The 27360-nt window shown below is 38.6% G+C and overlaps 2 protein-coding genes across 2 annotated transcripts; one reads left to right on the forward strand and one right to left on the reverse strand.

Annotated features, from left to right (window-relative positions):
• Positions 1-267: 267 nt before the first annotated feature.
• On the forward strand, positions 268-21445 carry LOC135473522 (protein misato homolog 1-like). The gene is made up of 16 exons (XM_064753373.1): positions 268-404; positions 3247-3336; positions 6279-6391; positions 6959-7034; positions 7265-7334; positions 8496-8646; positions 10211-10328; positions 10751-10885; positions 12036-12188; positions 12517-12648; positions 13210-13391; positions 14824-14925; positions 15548-15574; positions 16356-16471; positions 19340-19548; positions 21069-21445. The coding sequence occupies exons 1-15, from the start codon at positions 327-329 to the stop codon at positions 19531-19533; spliced, it is 1737 nt and encodes a 578-aa protein (XP_064609443.1). The 5' UTR covers positions 268-326; the 3' UTR covers positions 19534-19548; positions 21069-21445.
• Positions 21227-21866, reverse strand: LOC135473523 (eukaryotic translation initiation factor 3 subunit A-like). Its single transcript, XM_064753374.1, has 2 exons — positions 21563-21866; positions 21227-21351 (listed from the first exon to the last, which is right to left on the reverse strand). Exons 1-2 carry the CDS (start codon positions 21864-21866, stop codon positions 21227-21229), a joined length of 429 nt encoding a protein of 142 aa, XP_064609444.1.
• Positions 21867-27360: the final 5494 nt, after the last annotated feature.

Consider the following 27360-nt stretch of genomic DNA (forward strand, 5'->3'; position numbering starts at 1 on the left):
CACTCTATGAGTTTTATAACCTAGACATATAACCGAAAAACATATAGCCGAGTTACCCCATTTGATTTAAAATTGGGCAAAAACTATCTTAAATATTTATATAAATAAATATCTACGGCGCGAGTTGAAACTGTAGAAAAAATTGTTCTAATTTATGGAAGAAAAAAAGTATTCATTTTTATTCAGGTGATTTTCAATTCTGCTTTTTGCTGAAATCTGTCATCTAAACTATGATTGGTTCAAATACAACGCAGCCGAAGAAACCGGAAGCACATGGGTTGTCAATGATGCTATGATCAGAGAAATTATGATTTCTGCTCTTAAAAATGAGTCTCAGGGAGATTGTAACGCTTCAAGTGGGACATTATTCAAACTTTGTTGGAACACATTGGTGGAATTTGCAGGTATGACCTGAAGCTGTAAGAAAATTCGAAAATTCGCGCGAAGCCTTGTATTTGAAACAACAACAACGTTCGCCATCCACATACATAGTAGTCCGAATTTTCTGACTAGAACTTGCAGTAGATATTGTCATAGGCCCCACCGCATGCTGCAGTATAGTCAGGAGAACGCTCCGTTTGAAAAAATGAACGAAAATGAAAATTTTCAAACAACGTTGCTGAGGCTAAATTACCCACCTCATCATCTTGTTTAAGCCCATCTAGGTGCACCCAGTGTGGTACTTCAAAATTCTGACATTCATCGTAACACTGAGTCCATCGCCATCTCTCAAACAAATCGCCCCAATCTGCGCACTCCAACTCGATGGAGCTGATCTCAATAAGGGCCATGCTCACGGCACTCAAACTGGCTGTTTTGAAGACGAGTTATATTAACGTGTAACTTTCTACGTCACTAGTTACATCAGTTCATTCATGCTTTGCTGAAAGAGGTTGGCCAAATATGGAACAGACCCTTTTCAGCTGTAGTTCACTTGACAAAATCATGTGACACGCACATGAGCATTCAACCCTGATCGTGTTCGCCTGTCTTAAAAGCATTTGAAAAGCATGTTCTACCTTATCAATTTGAGTAGTGTAGTGGTGTAAGCAACCGGCTACGGACTCGACATGCTGTCTAATGGAAGTTCGAATCCAAAGCATTTCACAACAAGTTAAGTAAATCCTTTCAAAAAAGGTATAAATCGCAAAGCCGTGTCATATAAAGGACACAGACACGTGACAGAAACTAGAATAATAAACATAGTATTTACACTGTGTTTCTTTGTACGCAAATTGAACGTCTCCCCATTCAATATTAACCAATGAAAAATCAGTAAAAGCACCTGACCATGGGAAAACAAATGACGTCAAAATGCACATGGAAGTCAACATGTAAATGTAACCTTTGCCCTTACAACTCCCCCCCCCCAAACTTATTAGTTCAGTTAACTTAAAGGTAGAGTTTTTTTTCAGTGTTTTTTGTTATTTGCCTGCGTCAATGTTTCGTCATTGAATTCAAAAGCGCTGTAGATCCATTTTACAAGGCACTTTGCAGAACAAAGTTGACCATTAAATCTACTCGGATACAGCAGCACGCTGATTTCTGGTGTGCATGAAAGGGAATAGTACCTGTATTATCAGTCCTGCAAATGTAAATCCATTCCTTGAAATGTTGTTAAAATCTGCAGAAATATTTCCTTCTAGCTCATCAAAATAGCTTTATGCTCTCATGTCGAGTCGGGTGCACTAAAATCTCAGGACCGCACCCCAAAAGATGCGTGAATCAACTTAACACAAAAAGACCATGCAACCAGTCCTAAAGGACAACTTCAGCGATGATTTCAAATAAGTCATAGTGGTTGTAGAATAGAAAAAAGAATTTGCCCGTTCCAGTCAAGGCTTGTGGCTATCCAAGAACAATATTTTGACGAATTAAGTCTCCCAAACCTCGTCTCCATTCACGCTTTCACTCCTACCGGGATTGCCACCCATGTGTATGCACGAACTGCTTATGTCACACATATGTCATATATTGATAAGTTCACATTTGTATTATACATATACAGCTATGAACAGGCCATGGTCAACTGGTTAGAAGTGCTTGACTTTTAGTTGCCAGGACAAATGGTCTTCCACAAATATAGTGTGCATATCCATATATCCTGGCTTCCTTACTGGCCGTATGTGGAAAGGTCTGCAAGCAACCTGCGGATGGGCGCAGGCTCCACCGGGCTCTGCATGGTTTCCACTCACCATAATGCTGGTCGTCGTATAAGTGAAATATTCTTGAGTACGCCGTAAAACACCAATCAGATAAATAAATAAATAAATCAACCGTATGTAGGAAATTTTGTCAGTAACTTGCTTTAGGACAGTGGGTAATTACGCCAGGCATTCAAGTTTCCTCCACCCATGAGGCTAACTGTCATTGTAAAAATCCACTCCAAAATTGTCAAATATGGTGTTCGGCAACAGAAAGATAAATAAATGTGTATATATCTTTACCAGAATGACTGTTTCACTCCCCCACCCCAACCCCTGCCCACTCCACACCCCTCAATGACCACAAGATTGTCATAGTCACTATGAACAGCCCAAGAGGCTGAATTTAGCATGCTAAGAGTAGCATGTTTTCTCTGTTAAATAGTTCTCTATAGTACACTTGCCCATTATGCGAAGTTTGGAAAATATTACATGCATTCAAGTCTTAAATATGTTGTTGAATAAGACCATCACAAGAGAGAATTAAAGGAGAAGAAAACTTAAAAACATGACATTACAGGCTGAAAAGAGCACATTTTTTTCTATCTGGTGTTGCCTGCTGCATAATTTTGCCGTTTTTCCTCGCCATACACGTAAAGCCTGAAGACGGCAAAGCTGGCATAAATCGCTGAGTCCATTGCGTCCTCCATCTTTAACACCCAGTAATGTATGCTGAGCTTGTGTTGCCTCTCAGCCAATGAGAGTCGTTAAAACTGCTGGCTTGTTTGTGTAAACTCGGAACCTACGTCCAACATTCCGGTTTCCTGATCAACAAGCGGAAAACGAACTGTACTGTTCACTACCTTCAGGAGAGAAGAGTTCTACCGGAAATGTACAAACTGCACTTAGGCAAAATGGAGTTGCTCACAGTGGATTTTGGCGCTGACTTTATTTATAATTTATCAATTTGAGGTACATATTAGAATGTTTTTTTATGGCATGCACCTGCGAGGAAAAGCATACTCTTTTTAATGGTATTTGATTGATATTTAAATTTTTTTCTCCTTTAAGAGAATTTGTATAGAACTGTTCATTTTTTCAGGAGGCATCTTTTGTATATGATACAAAATCCTCACCAGCAGATAAAGAAATAAACCATGATGTGTTGTTCAGAGAGGGGAGGAATCTTATGGTAAGATCTTCTGAAAGGCTTTAAATTTGTTGTTTGGCAGTAAACAAAACTTGGAACTACAGAAAGCTTGAATTAAGTTATGTTTATTTGCCAACGTTTTACGCAAATTTGAAAAGGGTTTGTGTGTATTTATTTTTAATCTTTTATTATCCTCTTGCATTTGTTAACAGTGTTTGAGATGATGTTTTTCCCTACCTATTTATGTACATGTACTGGGCTTTGTTTTGCTTGATGGTGATGCATTGGCAAATTACTTGTGATGTGTCACATCTGATATACTTTAGTTGTATTTGGCAGAGTTGTGTTTATATTATTATTATTATTTGTTATTATGTTTATATAGTAGATTTTACGTTATGCACATCAAGTGATGTCATTTAATACATGATCATCACCACTGATATCTGTAGTTGTGTATTACCAGGGATGTCACATTCATGTCACATTTTATATCCATAATATAGGAGTTTGATGTTCCAACTCTTTGACATTAAAGGTAAAACAGTCCTACTGTATCATGTGGCTTGTAATGTGACGTTACCTTGGTTGACGCCAATTTACTGATCACTTATCTCACCTTGTTCCAGAGGCACAGATGACACCTCTTCCTTTAGAAACTTCTCAAGTTCATAAATTTCATCTCCTCAATTTTCTACATTATTCATTGACCCTAAATAACTTTTTATGAAACTTTGAGCCCATGTTATAGTAAATGTAATCAAAAATAGTTGCCTCACATCCTTGACAGGTCACATGTTTATATAGCAAGACGTTTTTTTACCTTTAGCGAGTTCAAACACCAAACTCCAAACTCCCCTTTGTTTTGCAAACCAGTGTTACATTTTTATCGTGACTATATATATATATATATATATATATATATATATATATATATATATATATAAATGCATATATGTGGTTGGGTTTTACAGTGGAATGTCACATCAAATACATAATATCTGGTTTTGTTCTACACAATGATGTCACAGTCACATCTTGCCCAGTGTCAAGAGTTTTATTTATAAAGTGACCTCACATCATATCTCTTATCTGTGACTTTGTTTTTACAGGCTGATGTTACATTCACACCACATCTGATATCTGTTGACTTCAGATCATATTTTTTATCTGTGACTTTGTTTTTACAGGCTGATGTCACATTTACACACATTTGTTGAACTTGCATAATATCTCTTATCTGTGACTGTGTTTACAGACTGATGTCACATTCACACACATCTGTTGACCTCACATCATATCTCGTCTGTGACTTTGTTGTTACAGGCTGATGTCACATTCACACACATCTGTTGACCTCACATCATTTCTCTTATCTGTGACTTTGTTGTTACAGGGTGATGTCACATTCACACCATGCCTGATGTCTCTTGACCTCACATCATATCTCTTATCTGTGACTATGTTGTTACAGGGTGATGTCACATTCACACCACGCCTGATATCTGTTGACCTCACATCATATCTCTTATCTGTGACTTTGCTTACAGACTGATGTCACATTCACACACATCTGTTGACCGCACATCATATCTCTTATCTGTGACTTTGTTGTTACAGGCTGATGTCACATTCACACACATCTATTGACCTCACATCATATCTCTTGTCTGTGACTTTGTTGTTACAGGTTGATGTCACATTCACACCATGCCTGATATCTGTTGACCTCACATCATTGCTCTTAATTGTGACTTTGTTGTTACAGGGTGATGTCACATTCACACACATCTGTTGACCTCACATCATATCTCTTGTCTGTGACTTTGTTGTTACAGGGTGATGTCACATTCACACCACACCTGATATCTGTTGACCTCACATTATTGCTCTTAATTGTGACTTTGTTGGTACAGGGTGATGTCACATTCACACCATGCCTGATATCTGTTGACCGCACATCATATCTCTTATCTGTGACTTTATTGTTACAGGGTGATGTCACATTCACACACATCTGTTGACCTCACATCATATCTCTTGTCTGTGACTTTGTTGTTACAGGGTGATGTCACATTCACACCACACCTGATATCTGTTGACCTCACATCATTGCTCTTAATTGTGACTTTGTTGTTACAGGGTGATGTCACATTCACACCACGCCTTATATCTGTTGACCTCGCATCATATCCCTTTTCTGTGACTTTGTTGTTACAGGGTTATGTCACATTCACACCACACCTAATATCTGTTGACCTCACATCATATCTCTTGTCTGTGACTTTGTTGTTACAGGGTGATGTCACATTCACACCACACCTGATATCTGTTGACCTCACATCATTGCTCTTAATTGTGACTTTGTTGTTACAGGGTGATGTCACATTCACACACATCTGTTGACCTCACATCATATCTCTTATCTGTGACTTTGTTGTTACAGGGTGATGTCACATTCACACCACACCTGATATCTGTTGACCTCGCATCATATCCCTTTTCTGTGACTTTGTTGTTACAGGGTGATGTCACATTCACACCACACCTAATATCTGTTGACCTCACATCATATCTCTTATCTGTGACTTTGTTGTTACAGGGTTATGTCACATTCACACCACACCTAATATCTGTTGACCTCACATCATATCTCTTATCTGTGACTTTGTTGTTACAGGGTGATGTCACATTCACACCACACCCTATATCTGTTGACCCCACATCATATCTCTTGTCTGTGACTTTGTTGTTACAGGGTGATGTCACATTCACACACATCTGTTGACCTCACATCATATCTCTTGTCTGTGACTTTGTTGTTACAGGGTGATGTCACATTCACACCACGCCTGATATCTGTTGACCTCACATCATATCTCTTATCTGTGACTTTGTTGTTACAGGGTGATGTCACATTAACACCACACCTGATATCTGTTGACCTCACATCATATCTCTTGTCTGTGACTTTGTTGTTACAGGGTGATGTCACATTCACACCACGCCTGATATCTGTTGACCTGAAGGACAGCCTTAACACACTCCGTCAAGAGGGGACGCTGTATGATGTTAAGCTTGAGGAGGATGTTAACTGGTAAGGCTGGGGTTGTCTTCAGTTTTAAATTGGACAGCATGGAAAGTGTGTAGGTTGATGTTTAAATTGAGGCGTGGAAATCATATGTGCATCTAGAGTTATCCATTCTTAATCTTGTTAATTGGGAAAATTTGCCACTTTATGTAAAATGCTGACCTAAAATGCTGACCACTGGGAACATAACTTCTTTTTGGCAACAATGTTACTGATTGAAGCTTAATGAGTTGTTGCCTAATAAAGGTTTAGTGTGTGTTTACTAATGCTGTATGGTTTTGTTATGTTCCATATCTGGTATCTTTGCAGATACATTTAATGTCAGCAGCACAGCAATCACACTATAGTTTTATTCAAATAGCAACAGTAAAAAAGGTAAAAAACAGTGATGACTTAAAAACCATAAATGCATCAGTAATTACAACAACTTCTGCAGAATGCTGTCACTAATCACTAGGGCTGCATTTTGCTGTGTCAACAACTTTTTGAATTGCTATACATAATGTTTTCTGATGGAATACTTATGTAATTTTGCCAGTGTTTACAGTCTAAAGTTATGTTGCTTCATTGTAGGGAAGGGGATGTAACTCTGCACAATTCCATCTTCACTCCCAAAAATAAATTCTTACAAGACCTTGAAAAAGAAGATGTAGGTACCCATATATCAATTTCTTTTTTGCGTTTGTTGTATTAAAAGTTTAATTCCAAGTATTCATATACATTATGGCAGAATTTGGAAAATCCTTTTTATTTCATTTTAAAAGTTATTTCATTGATTGCAGTTAATAATTATTTGAAGGTTTTCTTTTACATGCTATCACATTTTAAGATGTGTATGTTTGAACTGACTTTCAGTGATAAGGTTGCTTGCCATTTCAGGAAGCCCTGTTGTCAGATGGCAATAATTTGGAGAAAACACGTGATGTAGAAGAGGCTGGTGACACCCCAGGTACTCACTCTAGAGTGTGATGGTCATGACCATCAAACTAAGTTGATAACTGGGGTCTTTCTTTTGATGCCTTAGCAGTACACTGTTGTAGCTCTGGTATTGGGATATGGATAGGACATTTCAGTTTTTCCGATGGCTTTAGACCACAATTACTTTTCAATATACTTACTCTCCGGTTGTTCACATAATAGAGGGATCCATGTATTTCAAATAGTCAAATAAAAGTGGTATGAACCTAGCCCTGCAGTTAGTCAAATCGTGAGGATATTACAGCAACACTACAGTTAAATGTCAATAGGAGATGTTCTAACTGGCGCCTATGAGCATAGCATTCAGGTAGTTTAGTCCCTATTTACATTATACAGCATTTATTTGTTTTTTGATTGGTGTCTCATGTTGTACTTAAGGATATTTCACTTATATGCCAGCAGCCAGCATTATGGTGGGAGGAAACTGGGCTCTGGGGAACCCACGACCATCTGCAGGTTGCTGGCAGACTTTCCTGCATACGACAGGAGAGGAATCCAGCATGAGCTGGATTCACAGTGATTGCATTAGTGTTAGGCCCCTGTGTCATTGCACCGTGCTGGCATGCTAAACTATCTGCCACGGACGCCACCAATTATACAGGAATGTAACAAGACATCCCTTGTGGATGCTAGGGTGAAGAACCTGTCACTATTAAGATAACATGACATAACGGAACATGACACACTGGGTGTACTGAACAGATAACTTTTGTGTGATCGGTTGTCAAAGTCAGGTACATGGAAAAGCAACCTTCTCCTCTGTCCAGGGATGTGGGCAAAATGTTGTGTTTTGTCTGTTTGTACATGTATTCTTGAGGAATTCTTTGATGGAGTTAAGACTAGGGGGTAACTCAACACTAGGGGGTAACTCAACACTAGGGGGTAACTCAACACTATCAGAAAAATAAAGTATATCAGTTGGAAATCTTTTTGAAATCTGGGGAATGCGAAAGATAAGGATTTCAAAGAAATTAACATTAGGGGAAAATATATCCCCCCCCCCCAAAAATCCATCAAAATCTTCAAAGAAATGCCTTTTTTGGAGGATCAGTGGCAATAGCCCCAACAAACATACACATATTTTTAACAGTGGCACAGGCCTGATGAATTGTTTTTATTTTTTTAAATGCAGACAAGAATGTAGCCAAGAATGAAAAAGTGGAACAGATCTTTGGCCCAAAGTATTATAACCTTGATTCAGAGGTCAAAGTCTGGTCTGACTTTCTGAGGATTCATCTTCATCCCAGATCTCTTAATATTGTACAGGAATATACCCATAATAAGTAAGTATTTCATATATGTTTGTTTACATTTGGCAATCTTAGTATATGTATATTCTAGTTTGTTTGCTGTCTTTCAGTAGAAAGCGAGTAGAGTAATCACTAATTGATGTGGTGCCCATACATGTTTACTGTTTCTGTGTGTGGTATCATATGTGGTACAGTGGGAAGGTCTGGCAGCAACCTGTGGATGGTCATGGGTTTCCCCCAGGTTCTGCCCAGTTTCCTCCACCATAATGCTTACTGTCATCGTCCAAGTGAAATATTCTTGAGCACGGCATAGAACACCAAATAAGTAAATAAATATCCCTCGCACAGTGTACACATCATAAATATTCAGATCAAGGTGTTGGAATTCTTTAGCCGTTATTGCGGAATGGTTGCAGTAAGTGATAAACTGATAGTGCCTCTTAGCTACATGTACATGTAGATACGTGTACAGTTGCTTTGAAGTCACTTATCTTCCACCAATAATCAAACACACATACTGGCCCATATAGCAAAGTTGTTAGAACGTCCGCTTCAGGAGCAGTAGATCCAGGGTTAATCCTGGGTCAAGTTACACCGAAGACCTTAAAAGAGGAAGTTGTAACTTCCTCGCTTGGCGTTCAGCATGAAGGGGATAGAGCAAGGACCGATTGACTCGTATCAGTATAATGGCTCGGGCGGGGCGGCTTACTTGCCTTCGGTAAGGCATCTCATTGAAGCAGCACTAGATAAAAGAGCGGTGTAAATCCGTCTTGCAAGAAGGAGGCACATAACATGCACTCTAAGGATTCCTTCATCGTCATATGACTGAAAAAGTATGACATTGAAGCCCAAGCACTCACTCACTCACTCACTCAGACATACACATTTACATCACACTGCGAATGAAAGTATGTATGTTACAACTAAGAAAGTTTTTCACTTATTTGGCAAAGTCTAGCAGTTTATTCCACCCTTGACCACAATTTGGTTTCCTCAGTAAACTTGAAACTGATTAACGTCTGTCAAGGGATCTTCAACACTAATCAGTCATTTGCTATCATGCAAGGAAACATGGCTGAGATTTAATCATTTGCTATGCTGGATGTACAAAGAATAATTTTTAAGATGCGTTGTTAGTAGCCTCATAGACTGAATTCTAATGTGCTAGCATAGCACGATGACCCAGGAGCCTCACACCAATGGGGTCTCTCTGAGTTCAAGTCCAGCGAATGCTGGCTTCATCCCCCATCGTACGTGGAAAGTTCTGCATGTAGCCTGCAGATGGTTGTGGGTTTTCTTCCAGGCTCTGAGTGGTTTCCTCTTAGGCTCTGAGTGGTTTCCTCTTAGGCTCTGAGTGGTTTCGTCTTAGGCTTTGAGTGCTTTCCTCTTAGGCTCTGAGTGGTTTCCTCTTAGACTCTGAGTGGTTTCCTCTTAGGCTTTGAGTTGTTTCATCTTAGGCTTTGAGTGGTTTCCTCTCCCACCATAATGCCGGCTAAACATATTCTTGAGTACGTCATAAAACCGCAATCAGTGAATCACTTTGAACAGATTAGTTAATTATGATTCACATACACATACTACATTTGTTGCCTAACAGTCCCGTGGAGCCGTTCGACATCTATGGGTGTGGTGAGAGGCTTTTCTCCAGCTATTCTCAGAGAACATCCATGGAGGATCAGATCCACTTCTTCACTGAAGAGTCAGACAATCTTCAGGTACACATACAGGCCACAATAGGAGTCATTCCTTTCAGGCAACGATTCTTCAGTCTTAGAATGATGACTGCCTTCAGTGATGCATGGGCAGCATTGATTGTAATGCACAAAATGCTAAAAAAAATATCCTTGGACATTTTATTACAATTTACAATTTGGCCTAATTTTTATAAAATGAGTTTCACAGTTTTAATTTGCTGTTAGGAAATGTTCCCAAACATGATGGCTCTGCCTCCATATAGCCCTGTATAATATATAGTAACCAATCTAATGTTGAAAAACAAAATACACTTAACACATAGACATCACTAGCGGGACTTAGTCCTGTAAAGTCTGACAACAGCTCTTCTGAAAAAGTTCAGCGACAGCAACTATATATTTGTATCAAACATTATTAAATAAATATTTTGTTTCCTGAACAGGGTTTTCACATTCTGAGTGATGTTTACAATGGCTTTGGGGGAATAACGTCATGGATTTCTCAGTATTTGGAGGAGGAATTCCCGAACAAAGGGACATTGACCTTTGGGATGCACCCAGCAGTGCCTTCCACCAATGTAAGCTCTCACTGATAGACTGTAAATGTCTAAGGATTTTAAATCATACCTTGGGCCCTAATTCCTCAACCTTTCATTGAGATTTATGCACCTTTTTTATTTGCTTTCAGAGACAAAACTACATTTGCTGGGCTGACCAGTTTCAAAACTTCACAAAAAGTGTAGTTTTATCAGTCTATGCAGAATAATATTCTCAGAATATGCTTGAATAAACACCTAAGAAACATGTGAAAGGTTGAAGAATTACAGTACTGAGAAGAAATTTCCCAGACAATAAGACAATTGCAGTAATAATCTGATAAATCAATTCCATTGCAAGATAATTTTATTTGTACCCTGTGTGAACCATGGGGTTTAAAATGGGGGTAGAAGAAGATAACAGTACATGACAGCACTCCCACTTGTCTTTCACCTGTTTACATATTGATATATGTACATCATATGTGAGTGCTTTACCCCAATCACTGCTCCTGCCCATGGCGCACACAAGGTGTGGGTTTACTCTCAGCTTTAATGGGCAGATAATTGGTGGATTCCTCTGCTCAGCAGTAGGGAAGTTTCGAGTTGGAACTCTTTTGTTGTTGAAGTAAAAAACAGTCCTACTGTGTCCTGAATGGTGAAAAATGTTAGGCAACCTTGTTGAAATTGATTTACTGATCATGTGTCTCACCCAGAAGTGCAAATGACACCTCTTTCAATTAGGAACTCCTCAAGTTCACAATGTTTAGGTTCTCAATTTTCTCCGTCATTGGTCTACTCTAAATGACTTTTACCGACACTTTTTTCAGACGCTTATGTTATAGTGAATGTGATCAAAAATAGTTGCCTAACATTTCTGACAGGTCACATGATACAGTTGAACTCTTTCTACCTTCATTGATGAAAGAGTTCGAACTGGAAACTCCCCTATTGAAGATGCTCATTCTGCCGTTTGCACAGCCTGATAGTTGAAGGCTACTTATCTTCCACCAATACCAATCTATCAATAAGTGTAATCCCACAAAAGTTTGCGTAGGCCCTGACCTCTTATTCTGCGGGATGATTAGAACAGCTCAGCATGGATTTGGTAGGAAGACGCTGATTATTTCTGTGACTCAACACCTTTGTTTGTATACAAGCTATGATGTGTGACAAGCTGTTCTCATTTCAGCATCCCAGTGAGAGCATCCATCATGTGATCACCTCCTTGCTGTCATATGACAAGCTGACCTCCATGACCTCCTTGGTTGTCCCCTTATCTCTGACCTCCAGGCTGTGGAAACCTCCTGGGGCTCCTTTGGAATTTCATCATCTAAACTATAAGGTAAGGACATAAAAATGAAAAGTGAAATGAAGTGTCATTTGTGTTTCATAGATAAAAATTGTTTTGACTGCTCTTTTTCTACTTGTCTGAACATGAGAAGGTCTTCCAGCAGCCTGCGGGTTGTCGTGGGTTTTTACCCTTGGCTCTACCTGGTTTCCTCCGACTAATAATGCTGGCCGCCGTTGTATTAGGGAAACAGTCTTGAGTACGGCGTAAAACCCCATTCACATAAATAAATAAATAAATTTTCTTCTTGTTTAAGTATTATTTATTATGCTGTGAAACACTTTAATGCAGTTTTGATATATTGACCATGTTGTTGTTCTAGCCTGAGTTGTTTTACCATACAAGTGCTGTTTTGGCATCTGCGCTGGACACAGCCAGCCTGCCTTACCGTCTGGAATCCAACCCATGCCGACTCTCTGACATCACACACTCCTTCCACCACATGGGACGTAGAGTAAGCTCTGTTCTGTCAGCACCTTGAAATCTCAGATATTTTGTTTGTATCTTTGGCCATATTTTCTTTCATAAAGGAGGAATATACTTGTAGCCAAGAAATGTGTTTGAACTGAAGAGAAAATCCTTGATGATTGAGATGTTAGAAAATAAGTCTTCTGTGTGGCTGTTATTGGTGGAAAACATGTCTCCGGCTAGCAGTTTTGTAAAAAAAATAAGTTGAAAAGTCATTTATAAGGTAAATAGGAGAAGGTAATGTATATATTTGTTTGTCTTGTACTGTCATGCTCACAAGTTTTTGACTCGTGCTTTCATGCCATGACTTGAAGCTGCAGCCAAACCACAGAAAATTGGATTCGATTAAAATCATTACCACATTGGTCACTGATTTATAGGCTGCACAACAACCCTTTTGCTAAATGAGCCTACAACAACCCTAATGGAACAGATACTAATGTTTTCACTCTTGTTAAATATAAACTAGCTAAAAATATGTTAACATAAGGCTTTTAACTGATCAGTAGTGTGATTATCTCATAGTATTTACTGCTTGTCTCTGAAGGTAGCTGGATTGAGCGCATCTCTGCCCTTCCCAATGCCATCCTCCAGCACCTTGGTGGACACACTCGTCTCTCGTCAGGGGGGACTACTCTGGACTGGCCTCACTCCTGGGTTGACAGGGAATGCTCTCCCTTATATGCAGTCAGTGGTCCTCAGAGGAATACCTGATGCCCGTGTAAAGAGGTGAGAAGGGGTTCAAGCATTAATTCTGAGCTATCGTGAAGTATAATCTATTACTCAGGGTGTAGAGATGGGACAGATGGGACTGTTACATGTAGTCCATTTCACTTCACATTCAGGGTAAACTGTAATTTTTAGAATAATATTAGTGGTGCTGAAAACAGAAAATTACATTTCTTTCTCTTTGGTTTTGGAAAGTGAAGACATCCATACATGTATGTTCTTGATTAGATGCACATACCATTTGAGAACAAAGAAACTGTGTGTATTGGCTAAAAAGATCAGAGAATGTGCCCCCAAAATTAGAAGAATCACTGCACTGTAAACAGGGGCAAAGCACTGATTATTGTGGAGAAAATGATAATTTGGTCACAAGATCAATGAGAATGATGCCCCCAGTGCAGCTGACTAGAATCTCTCATTGGGTTTAAATGAAAATGACTACCTCAACCTTTTTGCATAAGGAAGAGTAACTTTCAGGACAATATATTCACAGTTTTAATTAGATTTTGAAGACAAAACTTTATTGGTTGGATTGACCAGTTTCACAAAAAGTATAAGTTTATCAGTCAGCACAGAATAATGCTTGAAAAAACACCTTGCAAACATGTGAAAAGGTTGGGAATAACAGTATGTGTAAAATAATCGCCCAAAAACTTATGTGCTGACCATTTCACATTCATGTAGTTTTGGTGTCTCTACAGTGCCAGGTTATCAGCTCCCCTTGTCTTTGTTGTGAGTTTGCTGAGAATCTAAAAACTGTGATGGTGTACATATATGTGCACTTGTCAAGGTAGCAGTCCTGATCTGATAAATACATGGTATGTTGTCCAGCTATTGTTGTGCCAAGCCAAGATTAGATGGAGCAAATGACCTAATAATATGACCTCAAAACATCTTTGGAGGCAAATATACTGGCCTCGATAGCACAGTTGGTAGAGTTTTCGCTTCGGGAGGCGAAGCTGTAACTTCCTCGCTTGGCGTTTAGCATGAAGTGGATAGTGCAACTACTGGTTGACCCATATCAGTATAATGGCTCGGGTGGGGCGGCTTACTTGCTTTCGGTAAGACATCTCAGTGAAGCAGCACTAGATAAAAGAGCGGTGGAAAATCCGTCTTGCAACAAGGAGGCACATAACATGCACTCTAAGGATTCCTTTGTCATCATATGAGTGGAAAATTGTTAAGTACGACATTAAACCCCAAGCACTCACGCACTTGGAGGCAAATAAATGTCATGAGATATTACTGCTGAGTCTAAAATTTGCATTTTTCCAGTAGGATATCATCCTACCTCCTCAACACCTCTCAGAGCACCTTTTTACAATCAATAGAACTCCCAGAATCTGGAAAAATGTGCAACGTAATCATGGACGAAATTTTAGGTCATTTAGGGTAATTGTGTAAGGCTAATTTCAAAGCTTGTTTTATGCAGTGGCAAACCTCTTCAAGAACTGCCAAGAATTTTGTCCCAGTGTGAGAAGAAAGAGGAAATTCTCAAGCTGTACATTACTGAAATGTTCCCCACCACACTGAAGTAAGTCTGTGTCAGATGACAGTATAATACATTACTGAAATGTTCCCCACAACACTGAAGTAAGTCTGTGTCAGATGACAGTATAATACATTACTGAAATGTTCCCCACCACACTGAAGTAAGTCTGTGTCAGATGACAGTATAATACATTACTGAAATGTTCCCCACCACACTGAAGTAAGTCTGTGTCAGACGACAGTATAATACATTACTGAAATGTTCCCCACCACACTGAAGTAAGTCTGTGTCAGATGACAGTATAATACATTACTGAAATGTTCCCCACCACACTGAAGTAAGTCTGTGTCAGATGACAGTATAATACATTACTGAAATGTTCCCCACCACACTGAAGTAAGTCTGTGTCAGATGACAGTATAATACATTACTGAAATGTTCCCCACCACACTGAAGTAAGTCTCTGTCAGATGAGAGTATAATACATTACTGAAATGTTCCCCACCACACTGAAGTAAGTCTGTGTCAGACGACAGTATAATACATTACTGAAATGTTCCCCACCACACTGAAGTAAGTCTGTGTCAGACGACAGTATAATACATTACTGAAATGTTCCCCACCACACTGAAGTAAGTCTGTGTCAGATGACAGTATAATACATTACTGAAATGTTCCCCACCACACTGAAGTAAGTCTGTGTCAGATGACAGTATAATACATTACTGAAATGTTCCCCACAACACTGAAGTAAGTCTGTGTCAGATGACAGTATAGCACAGTAAGGTACGGTACATGGTAGGGGCTCTGTAGGGCCATACCATTAGAGAGCAGGTTCCACAAGGAAGCCATGTATGCTCAGTAGATGAAGGCTTGTGGAATGTAAGTAGAAGTCTGTGTATTGTAACGTGCTAGGCCTGCAAATAATATAAGCTACATGTAGGAGTAGGTTATGGGCATTCCACTTTAAAAAGCACTTCCAGCAGCCTGCCGATGGTCGTGGGTTCCCCTAGTTTCCTCTCACCATAATGCTGGCCGCCGCCGTATAAGTGAAATATTCTTGAGTACACCGTAAAACACCAAATCAAATAAATAAATTAAAAAACACAACTGTATGTTCCTTACTTGCTTCTTCTCTATAGACAATGGAGTGTGTAACCCCCTGCTTTATATGTTCATCACGATGAAATGAGATATGTGTATGTACATGTAAGACATTTAGTCCTCTTCTGTCTTGACATAGGAAACTTTCCAGGGCCCTGTTTCACAAAGTGGGCCGAGCACTACGTTCATGTAATTACCATGCTGGTGTAATATCTAAAATACTAGTTGCCACGGAAGGTACGTGCACGAAACGTTTGTGAGCTTTATGAAGAGGACTCCAATGTGTTTAGAGGCAGATTTATGAACAGTCGACGGTTTGAAAAGAATAATTCAGTATATATATATATATTTTCTTCATGATGTTACAGTGCCGGTTGTATTGTGAGAGAGCCGTGTAAGGTAGGCACTCCCTTCCCTCACATCTTCAGCCCCAGGGTCTCCTCATCAGGTTGGCTCTCAGACACACTCAGGTCAGACCAGACAGGTAATAAGACAAACAGAATTCAAACTGAGTGTGCATGTTAATAGAATTGTCACCAGAGTCACTCAGACAGAAAAATCAGCGGGGATATAAAACCCTATAGAAAATCTGGATACGACTCCAGTGTATTTATGTCACAATACACCAATTGATTTTTGCAAGAAAAACCACAGCTCCGATAGCATCATGCCAGCAAAGGTGCATTTACAAAGCAAGTGAAAATGACCAGTATTGCCTTTGTCACATAAAACTGTTTGTTTAGCTAATAAACCCACAAGCCTACAGACAAATCTATGCTGTCTACCCTAAATGACCATAAATTGTACCCATGACTAACTTGCCTATTTTTTTTTATTTTGATAGTTCTTTTGATATTAGAAAGGTGTTTTGAAGTTTGTGGGATGATGTTCTACCAGAAAACTATAAGTTTAATCACAAAAATAATAATTTATGACATTAATTTGCCTCTAAAAATGCACTTTTGTGGGCAAAATTTTTAGTCTTCAAAAATAAAATTTACTGTAAATCATCAACCTTTTCAACCTGTAAAGCATTTTTTTCAGTGGAATTTATACATACAGTTATTATGAAAATGATGCTGGAATGATATGGTTGTCTAACTAAAGACACAAGCATCATAAAACAGCACACATTATTCCTCTGTACCATATAGTTGTCTCAGAACGTTTAAAAATATTGATTGCAGAGACGTTTGAGTAGGTTGAAAAATTACGGTAGGCGGAGCTTATACTGTTTGTTGATTGTGGCAATTTAATTGTTTCATTTATACACCTTCCCAGGTGAAATGGATCATTGTATTGCGTAAACTTTGAATAAACATTCCACTCATGAATAAATATTTCTGTAAAGAATGGTCCTCAAGAAGTATAGCATTTTAGAAATTCTTTTAAATTGTTCTTTGAGAGATATAATCAGTGGCTTCGTAAGCAAGTTTTGTACCAAAGGAAAACTCAAAAGTGTTCACACAATTATTAATTCTTGAGAGTACAACAAAAGTGAGATTAAAATTTTCATGTTTATGCAGTGTAACTCATTTAATCAAAACTTGATTCTTGAAGCCATGCTATTTCTAGACAGCTTTGTAGAGTATGAGGTACCATGGCAAATCGCCTAAAGTTCCACGCACGAGTTACTGTCATTTACTTTTGCACGATCTGAGTTGATGGCAAGATGACAGAAGGGAGTGAGTAATCTCCCCGCCCGTTTCATTACCCTGCATGGCACTGGCAGCTCTGGTTGATAATCCTCACCACATGGGGTCAAGTCACTGACAGCGAGGTGTGCTGGTCTCCCGATTAGTAGGCCTACATGTACATCTGTATACCCATGAATGAAATCGAAAAAAGTATTAAGACAGGCAATGTCTATTACAAACCTTTAAATTCCACACACACACTGTCTGAAAGCATGATCACACCAAACAAGGAATGTACACGTACAGTGTACACTGCAGATTCACGTTAGGCCTACGTGGACGGCACCTCACAACGTTGTCTGGTAAATGGTTGTCTGCTGAGAGCCCGCATTATGCAATGAATACGTGTACAAATGTATTTCAGCTGAAAGTGAATTTCACTGAGAAATATCTGTCATCAGCTTAACAATTTAGTATGTCAGCCTACACGCACATTTTGTTTGTTTACAGTCAGAACTGTCCTGTTGCAGAAGAGTTCCTTTTTCTATGTTGTTATATTGGAAACCTCCCATTAAACGCAGAAAACATATTCCACATGAGATTTCCGAAAACTACCATGATTTACTTTTACCCCTTTTCGGTAGTAATGTATGGAAGTCCGGCATATAGGATTTGGTCGAGTTGTTGTCACATTCACACAACACGGTCACTGACTTTATAAACAAAATATTTTATGATTTCCTCTATACTCTTTTGCCTAGACGTGAATTACATGTTGCCAGTGACAGATGAAATTATTGTTTTGCCGTTAGCCAGCAGAAATCATGTGATCGATGGGTAGATGCGTGGAAATTTGGAGTTCTGCGATTGTAAGCGTTGCAAACCGACGCATGTAGGTGTCACTTTGATCGCAGTTTGACTTCTTCATCTCTGGGCACGAAAAGTTTGCAAGTATTGATTCACGATATGCTAAATTCTGCTACAGCCTTGTATACAGAGAGCCCTACAGTTTAAAAACTGATATTTGACATGACACTCCACATGCGTAAAGGTACTGGGTAGTCATGCTTAATCTCCACAGAGTTTTCTCCCAGATTCCCATTTATCGCAAAATAACAATAATAAAAAAATCAACCTGTTGCGAAGTGCATGTACTAAAATCATTATCATTAAAACTGAGGAAAACATGAACTGTTGGTAGCAGGAGTGTAGACTGACTGCTCAGTGAAGTGAGCTTGTTTATTACATTGTTGAACTGTCTAATGATCCCCTGACCACCCTTGTTGCTCTCTCGCAGCGCGCAGTCAGTAGCAACCACAATCAACGCAATGAATCCTGGGATAGACTTTCCGAGTCCCAGGATGAAACTTAAGGTCATTTACTGTAACCTTGGTGTGTTGCCAAAACATAATTTATAATTTCATGTACAGGGATAAAAAAATAAAAGCTTTTAATATAATGAGCGTAATAAATTGTGAAATTCCGACTCTTTTTCGTGCTAATAAAAACAATATTGACCGAATACATGCAGCTCTGTGTTTAACTTCCTCTTCTTTGAGAAAAAAAAAAAGTGATGTAGCGATGGAGACTTTCTCATTGACATATAAATGAGAGTGAAATGTGTTAAGAGTTTAAAGAAAGTATGTGATTTTGGGGATTTATGTGTGAAGGGATTAAGCGGCTTAACAACAAGTCCTCACTTTTACCCCTGACAGGAGTAGACAGTGTTCCCATCATGACTTCCCTACAGAATTCTCCAGAAGCGGGCACATTCCTTCAAGAACTGCACGGTGAAGCTAAGAAAATCAATATCAGAAAGCACCACCAATTCCTGGAGAATGGACTGGAGGAAGATGACTTCAGGGAGAGTTTAGAACACATACAGACATTGTTTCAGTGTTACGATTGATCACCTGGCAAAAAGGTAAGTCAGAATGCAGACTTTTTGATCAGCATCTTTTGGACTTTTGGACAACTCTAAATATGGATCTTGGCTTCTGGGTAGTGATTGTAGTAGAAGTTGTAGTAGTGTTTTGTCCCACTTTTTTTTGTATACTTCCTAAAGTATAGAAATAAATTGTGCAATTATCAGAAATAGAGAATCACTTTCAAATTTTACATGTAAACATTAACTACTGCATTTCACCTAAATATCAGCATTTTTAAGTACAGGTGTAGCTTATGTCATAGCCTTAGCGTCAGCGTCGGCAAACAATAACCCGGAAATCAGTGTTAAACAAAATTGTAGGGGTGATATCTCAAAAAGTACAGCATGTATAGAGCTCAGGGTTTCCACGTATGCAGAACACAGTAACATGAATGGGATATTCCATCCTTCATGAAATCTGTGTTAAACAATGTTAGGGGTGGTATCTTAAAAAGAACAGCATGTATTGACCTGAAGTTCTGCATGCATATAAATGACAATGACACAATGGGGTCGTTTCATCGCTGATACTCTTTGTATATATTAGTTACGGTAAATTACCAAATTCAAGATTTCAATACTTTATGTATTGAGATAAAGTTTTGTATTCATGTGTCTCCTACAGGTGAGCTCTTTGGTAGCCTTGGTAACAAATTAAAGTTCAGCAGACACATTTTGTTTGATTCTGATGGATTCATCTACCTTATAGGGCCACTTGAGAATTTTTTGTGAAGCTTGATTAATTTCTCAACATTTAAAACAATTTATATTATTATGATAGCATTGAAGTCAGCCAGCTCTGTGTATGTCAGGAGCAAAACTATACTAAAAAGACCCTAAACAAACAAGTCAGCCAAATTTCACTGGCTACTGCACTAGCTTATCATATGTACGCAATTCAGTTAATTATACTGATTTTGTCAAAAGAGACATTCTGTCAGAAAAGCTATTAAATCTTGTCATTCATGCCCTGATACATTTGGTTAAGTGTTGCTTTGTTAGTGCAGTATATACTTTAATTCCTCAACCAATTTACATATGAAGGAACAACTTTATGAACATTTTTAATTTGAAATTAACTTTTGCTGTCTTCACATTTCCTGTCTTTAATACTGCTCAGCATAACAGAGGTTAGGCCAAGCATTATACCTGTACTGTAATTGACTTGAATGCCTTGCCTGATACCTTCAGGCAGCACTAATCCTGTCTGGTCACACTGTGGGAAAGTCTGTCAGCAACCTGCAGACGATTATGGGTTTCCCCCCAGGCTCAGCCTGGGGGGCTCCCACAATAATGCAGGTCACTGTTGTATAAGTGAAATATTGTTGTGAAACACCAATCAAGTAAATAACTAAATTCAGGCAGTATTGGGATTAGGAACCTGTACATACCTTTATAACAGGCGTACATCTTAGAACAACACCTGTATAATGTTGAAGATGAAGACCCTAGAAGAAAACCAGTACATGTTCATAGGCTTATTCAGTGTTAATAGCATCTCGTCTTCAATTCCCCAGCCTTCCTGAGGTGAAGTACATGTGCTAGTGTGTAGGCAGTACTTTGTATTGAGATTCTGGCTGTCTGTCCCCGAGACCTGGCAGCTGTTCAGGAAGAAGTCTTACCACACATGTATGGCTGTGTATGACAGCTATGTGAAGGCTCAGTGTTATTCAGTCTATTCTGAAGGTTCTGGAGGAATCGAATTACTATCTGAAGGATTGACTGGATTCAACTTGCCATCTGATTTTGTGGCCAGATTCAAATTGCCATGTGAAGGATTGACTGGATTCCAGTTATCATCTGAACGTGTGGCAGGATTCAAATTATCATGTGAATTTGTGGTAGGATTGAAGTTACCATCTGATTTTGTGGAAGGATTCAAATTAACATCTGAAGGATTGACTGGATTCAAATTACCAACTGAATGTGTGACAATTCAATTTATCATCTGAAGATATGACAGGACTCTAGTAACTCGTACTAATAGAAAGTGTGACAAGATTCAAATTACCATCTGAAGTCATGGCAGGGTTCAAGTTGCCATGTGAAGGTGTGCCAGGATTCCTATTGTCCTCTAAAGGTGTGCCGGGATTCCTATCGTCCTCTAAAGGTGTGCCAGGATTCCTATTGTCCTCTAAAGGTGTGCCAGGATTCCTATCGTCCTGTAAAGGTGTGCCAGGGTTCATATCGTCCTCTAAAGGTGTGCCAGGGTTCATATCGTCCTCTAAAGGTGTGCCAGGATTCCTATCGTCCTCTAAAGGTGTGCCAGGATTCCTATCATCCTCTAAATATGTACCGGAATTCAAATTGCCCATACCTCATTCAGTCACACCTTAATTGAAGGGTCCTGCAGTCAAAGTTAACATCTAATGTGGTGTCTTGTAGTGTGTAGCAATTTGACTTCTATTTTGAAGGAGCACTATGCTGTAAAAACTGATTTCTGAAGGTGTGCTTTTATTTGAATTGCCATATATAAGTACTCTTTGATTCGAGCTGACACCTGAAGAGATTCTGTGAAACAAGGGACATGTATATCTTCATGTGCTATGACTTCAGCTACACTTCTTGAAGAAAGCCTACTAAAAGTATTGCTAGGTGCATGTGTACTATAATACAAACTAACTTCTGGTGGGCTTTGGGAAAACATGCAATGAGGTGTGCTCTAATTCAAGCCTCTTCCTGAAGGTTCGCAGTGAAACAGTTTACAATAGGAAGGTGTGTTAAGGTGCAGACTAAACCTCTGAAGGTGTGTCCTGATTAAACTTGTGCATGAAGGTGTGCAATAATGCTGCAGGTTTATTTAAATAGGCCGAAGCCAATTTTGTTTTGTGTTTTACGAGCAAACCAACACTAAAAATCTGAAAATGGGATAAAAATATAACTTAAAGTCCACCTTTTTATTTGGACCCAACTTGATTTTCCTGTTTCCAAGATTTGATAATCATTTAAATATGTCTTAAACAGGAAGTAGATGATTTTCAATAGTGAAGGTATCCCTTGAAGGGAGTTCTTCCCGCATGTAACCAGTTTTGCCAACAAATTAGAAATGGCGTTTTTGATTTCAAAGTTGACATTTTCATGTTTATTTCTGCATACCTTATTACTCTCATGCATGAAGTTTTTCCAGTGGAAAGGCTAAATATTAGCCACATATATTCCCAGTACATCTTATGTACATGTACATCTACATGTAAAGTCAAAATTTTTTTTTATTTGTTTAAGGAGTTTCTTGCTGGCTGAGAAGTCCAGACAGCTTCACAGTTGAATCCATCATTACCTTCGGCCTCACATGTTGTGTTTGAGAACAGCTAAAATAGCGTTCATCCGCAGATATATGCCATGAGGGTTCTGGTATTGTGAAGCAAGTAACAGTTAAACATCTTTAAGATACTATCCCTTCCTCAGAGTTATGTGTACATTTGGCCTCCTTCACAACAACATAAAGCCATGATCACCAGGCATAATTCAACCCAACAGACACTGCAGAAATGTGTGTCTGCTCTGAAGTTTCCTTATTGAGATTTTGATACAAGCTTTTTCATGTCTCTATTTCAGTAAAATTTTTTATTTTTATTTACTTGATAAGGGTTGACACATACTTTCAGTAAATAAGAAACTGTTTGGAAGCAAGTTCACTGTATATTGTTGTGAATGTTTGTATTAAATAATACAATCTGTTTTATAAATATGAGATGAATTTGTACTCCTTATTGCTGTGCTTGTTTTTGTTTATTTTTCCCTCTATATGGGTTAATTATTTAAGTCAAAGTGCCAAGGAGAGAATAAAAAATCTCTCTTATAGTTGGGAGGCACAAGTTCAGTTCAAAGTTTGATGATGCCTGAAGTTATACATTTTACACTCTTCCTTATGGGGGGTCAAGGATTGTGACTGTGGGTGGCGGAGGTGGGTACGTCATGTGTGGTGCCTTGGTATAGTCAGCAGTAATGATTGGCAAGTATTTTACCAGGAGACACCATTGTGATATGACTTACATGTTAACATCGTTTAGCAACATCCAGCAATCTACATGACTTGATTTCATGCTGACTGCTAGGGCCTTGAGGAAACTTAAATCCATTTTTATGCACCAAGACGAAAGAGGATAAACTTCAGTATCAATTAATATGTAGTTTTTTTACATCAGGCCACATTATATACTCCTTATCAAGGAATATAAATATAATAATGTATAAAACAGAAAACCAAACATTTCAAGTACTTGTATCTTTAAGAACTCTTTGACATGGTTCCCATGTCAAATACATGAAAGTATGTTAATTTTGATGCTGGAAAGTCCTTGAAAAAAGGGGTTTTTCTATAATAAAGTCTGAGTGTTAATTTTCAGTGTTAAATATCATATTGCACTGTGTTTGAAATGGATCAATAAGTAAGGTATCAAATTACAGTGCATGGGTAATATTCATTATTTTCCACATGAAGATTTTTACTTAAACTGAATGATCCTTGAAAGTGTTGGAAAAGAAATTAGGTTGTTGAAAGTCTATGAAAAGCATTTTCTTTCAACCGTGCTTTGATTTGCACTGTCAGCATTTAGAGCATGGTGCATCAGGTGGTTTGTGAGTGCAGAGAATTTCATTCAGACGCCAGCTGAAAAACAACAAAATCTGATTATTTCAAACCAGCAGATTAGAGTAATTACCTGAGTGAGCCATGATGGAAGTGTTTACATGCACAGGTGATAACAGGTTTGGAGAAATACACCTAATCAGTGCATCACAATAGGCTTGTAAAACTGCTTTTGCAGAAGCACATAAAGGCCTTAAAACAATGCTTTTGGTGCCATCGCTAAAGTTTTTCTGCCCATAAATTAATCAAACTCCACGCAAAAATCTTATGTAAGGTGGAGGAATTGCTTAGAATCAAGAAAATTGTGTCAGCGAAAAAACGCTAAACTTCAGGTGAAATACAGTAATTATGTATATTACATGCACGTGGGACAGTCAGGCAGCAACCTGCGGATGGTTGTGGGTTTCCCCTGGGCTCTGCCCGGTTTCCTCCCACCATAATGCTGGCCATCGTTGTATAAGTTAAATATTCTTTAATACAGCATAAAACACCAATCAAATAAATAACTGTATTACATGCGAAGTAAAGCTGTATAATGGATGACATGCATGTTAATTGAGGATCAGGAACACATGAAAGGCTTCTGTTTCTTTGATCTCTTAATGTCTGAAAGTTAATTGTCCACATTAAAGCAACATTGTACATGCATCATCCATTTACAGTAGTAGCAGTGCAAATGAATGTAGGTTGTAGCATCTTCCCCATACAGTGCCTTCCAGGAAGATGACTTTTTAAGGGAGGGTAAGGACAAAAGATTTGCTTGGAGTAAAATTTCAAATGGATTTTTCATTTATTAGTGTTGATGAAATGATTGGTCGTGCAGTCCAAGTAATAAACACTCTATGTGACAAGAGAATAAAGCTGCTTTGTTCTGAAATTTGTGCAGTACTGTATGTGAAGTTCAATGTTTTATTTAATGTCACATACTTGTGCATGTATGCAAGTAAAAAGAATACTTATTTTAATTGTTTATTTTGTCATGTTGCAAGTGAAGATTAGTGTTTTGTTGAATGAAATGATACATGTATGTAAATGTGTACAAGTAGGCCTAAAGGGAACATGAGTTTAAATTCTTTGTTGTATTTATTTAATTTATTTATTTATTTATTTATATGATCGGTATTTTATGCCATACTCAAGAATATTTCATTTATATGATGGCAGCTAACATATTGGTGCGTGGAAACCGGCAGAGCCTGGAAAAACCACGACCATTCGCAGGTTGCTTGCAGACCTTCCCACGTACATGTATGGCCAGATTATTGTATTTAAGGTCATTGATTTGTTATTGTGATGTACATGTATGCAAGTAAAGGGACAACGAGTGTGAACTCTTAATTGACAGTGCCAGCGTGATGAGTGTAAGTGCCAGCGTGATGAGTGTCAGTGTTTTATTAAGTCATGTATGTGTGTTTTCAGGATACTAGTGCAAATTCTTCATATGGTATTGTAAGCTGAGGCCAATGTTAGCTTAAGTATAATGTATCCAGACCAATTTACCAATGTTCTTTTAAGGGCAGAATAAATTTTTTTTTCAATGTCAGAGGTAAAAATAAAATTTGAATATCATCTAATTTGTAGAAAATCTAGACTATCCTTAACAGATTTTTCCTGTTGAATTTATATTTACACCATCAGATAGCCTTAAAAAAGAAACAGGAAATTTATAAAAACCTCAAGATCGGACAAAGTAAAAGAGTGACTCTTGAGTTTTATTTTTAATCAATTTTTGGATTATTTAGGGTTAGCTTGTCTGTAAAACACAAAATAAAATTAGTGTAGGCTGATAGGAATTCTAGATTGGATTCATCATTTTATTGTAAAGTGAATGTGATTGTTCCATTGAGTGTGATATACACAAGTACTTGTAAAGGGAAAGCTTGTTTGATTTGTTCATTTTCACTTTTAAGGGAGTGTTTTGCCCATCAGTAAATATGCAGAAAAGTGGGCAGGACCATGGTGGCTTCTTAGTTGCAACATGCTATGAGAAAAGTGTGTCTTTCAGGTAACTTTTAAGCAAAAGCTTGTATCAGAGTGACATACATTGGATATGACTGAATCAAAGCTTGAAGATAACAAAAAAGGGAAAATATAAGGCCCATATCGTGTACTGGTATATGGGAACACTAGGCGCATATCATGTACTGGTATATGGGAACACTAGGCCCATATCATGTACTGGTATATGGGAGCACTAGGCCCATATCATGTACTGGTATATGGGAACACTAGGCCCATATCATGTACTGGTATATGGGAACACTAGGCCCATATCATGTACTGGTATATGGGAACACTAGGCCCATATCATGTACTGGTATATGGGAACACTAGGCCATCGTGCCATTTAATAAGTACATGTTAGGAACATTGATGAATAGACATCCATAGGGAGGTTTCTGTTATCATTAGCAGTGCATCGGTTTAGTCAGGGGGTTCCTCAGTGCCTTTGAGACACCCTATTTTGACAAAATTAACATGGTAAAGAGGAAATTTGGAAATGAGGCAACCTGATTTTAATTTCCAGCTAAATCTATGTAGCAGAGAGTCAACACCTAGGACATTATGTATAACTGAACAAGATCTCAGGTCAGTATGACTTCAGTTGTGAAGAAATACTTTTTTTTTTGTATTTTGTTTAGTGTGATATTTTTAGCTGTGTGAATTTCTCAGTGTGCCTGGTGAAGATTTTGGAGTCTTCAGATGGACATGTCATTAAAGGTGATGTTGAGATTTGTCACAATTTACCAGAGGTTTCTCACGATCACCCGTCAGTGGAAATGTCAGTCGCAGGCAGAGTCATTCTTCTTTAGGCTTCAGCTTTGTCTGTCTTGAGATTGTCCTATCATAAGGGGTACAGTCCACCCCTGGGGGTCATGGCTGAGAAGGGGCTCCCATATTGCGAAGCAGAGAAGAATATTGATTATACTTGTGAGATGGAAGCCAGTTGTGGGCTAGATCCTGTGTTTGTGAGTGTGGCTCAACATATAATGCTTTGCGGCTGCAGTCCAGCATCAGCCCGAGGAGACATTGACGATGCGTAGCCCGTGCAGGGCTGTGTGTTAATTACGGCTCGTGTACACAGCGTGTGGAGGGACGGGTCACGCCTGTGTTTGCTGCCCTCCACCGTTGGTTATGTCATCAGCCTGTATAGATCTGTAAACACTCATGCAGGCAGAAGAGCCCTACCCCTCCTCTGCCATCACCCCTCACTGCTGGGA

The sequence above is a fragment of the Liolophura sinensis genome, chromosome 8, assembly GCF_032854445.1.
Source record: "Liolophura sinensis isolate JHLJ2023 chromosome 8, CUHK_Ljap_v2, whole genome shotgun sequence".
Taxonomy (NCBI): domain Eukaryota; kingdom Metazoa; phylum Mollusca; class Polyplacophora; order Chitonida; family Chitonidae; genus Liolophura; species Liolophura sinensis.

Excerpts from the sequence above, each read along its gene's own strand:
- LOC135473522 (XM_064753373.1), top strand. The coding sequence starts at position 327 with ATGAGTCTCAGGGAGATTGTAACGCTTCAAGTGGGACATTATTCAAAC. Across the intron at positions 10,329-10,750 it reads AAGAGTCAGACAATCTTCAG|GGTTTTCACATTCTGAGTGA; the intron begins GTACACATACAG and ends TTTCCTGAACAG. Across the intron at positions 13,392-14,823 it reads CCTGATGCCCGTGTAAAGAG|TGGCAAACCTCTTCAAGAAC; the intron begins GTGAGAAGGGGT and ends TGTTTTATGCAG.
- LOC135473523 (XM_064753374.1), bottom strand. The coding sequence starts at position 21,866 with ATGGGCAATTTGAATTCCGGTACATATTTAGAGGATGATAGGAATCCT. Across the intron at positions 21,352-21,562 it reads CCCTGCCATGACTTCAGATG|ATGATAACTGGAATCCAGTC; the intron begins GTAATTTGAATC and ends CCACACGTTCAG.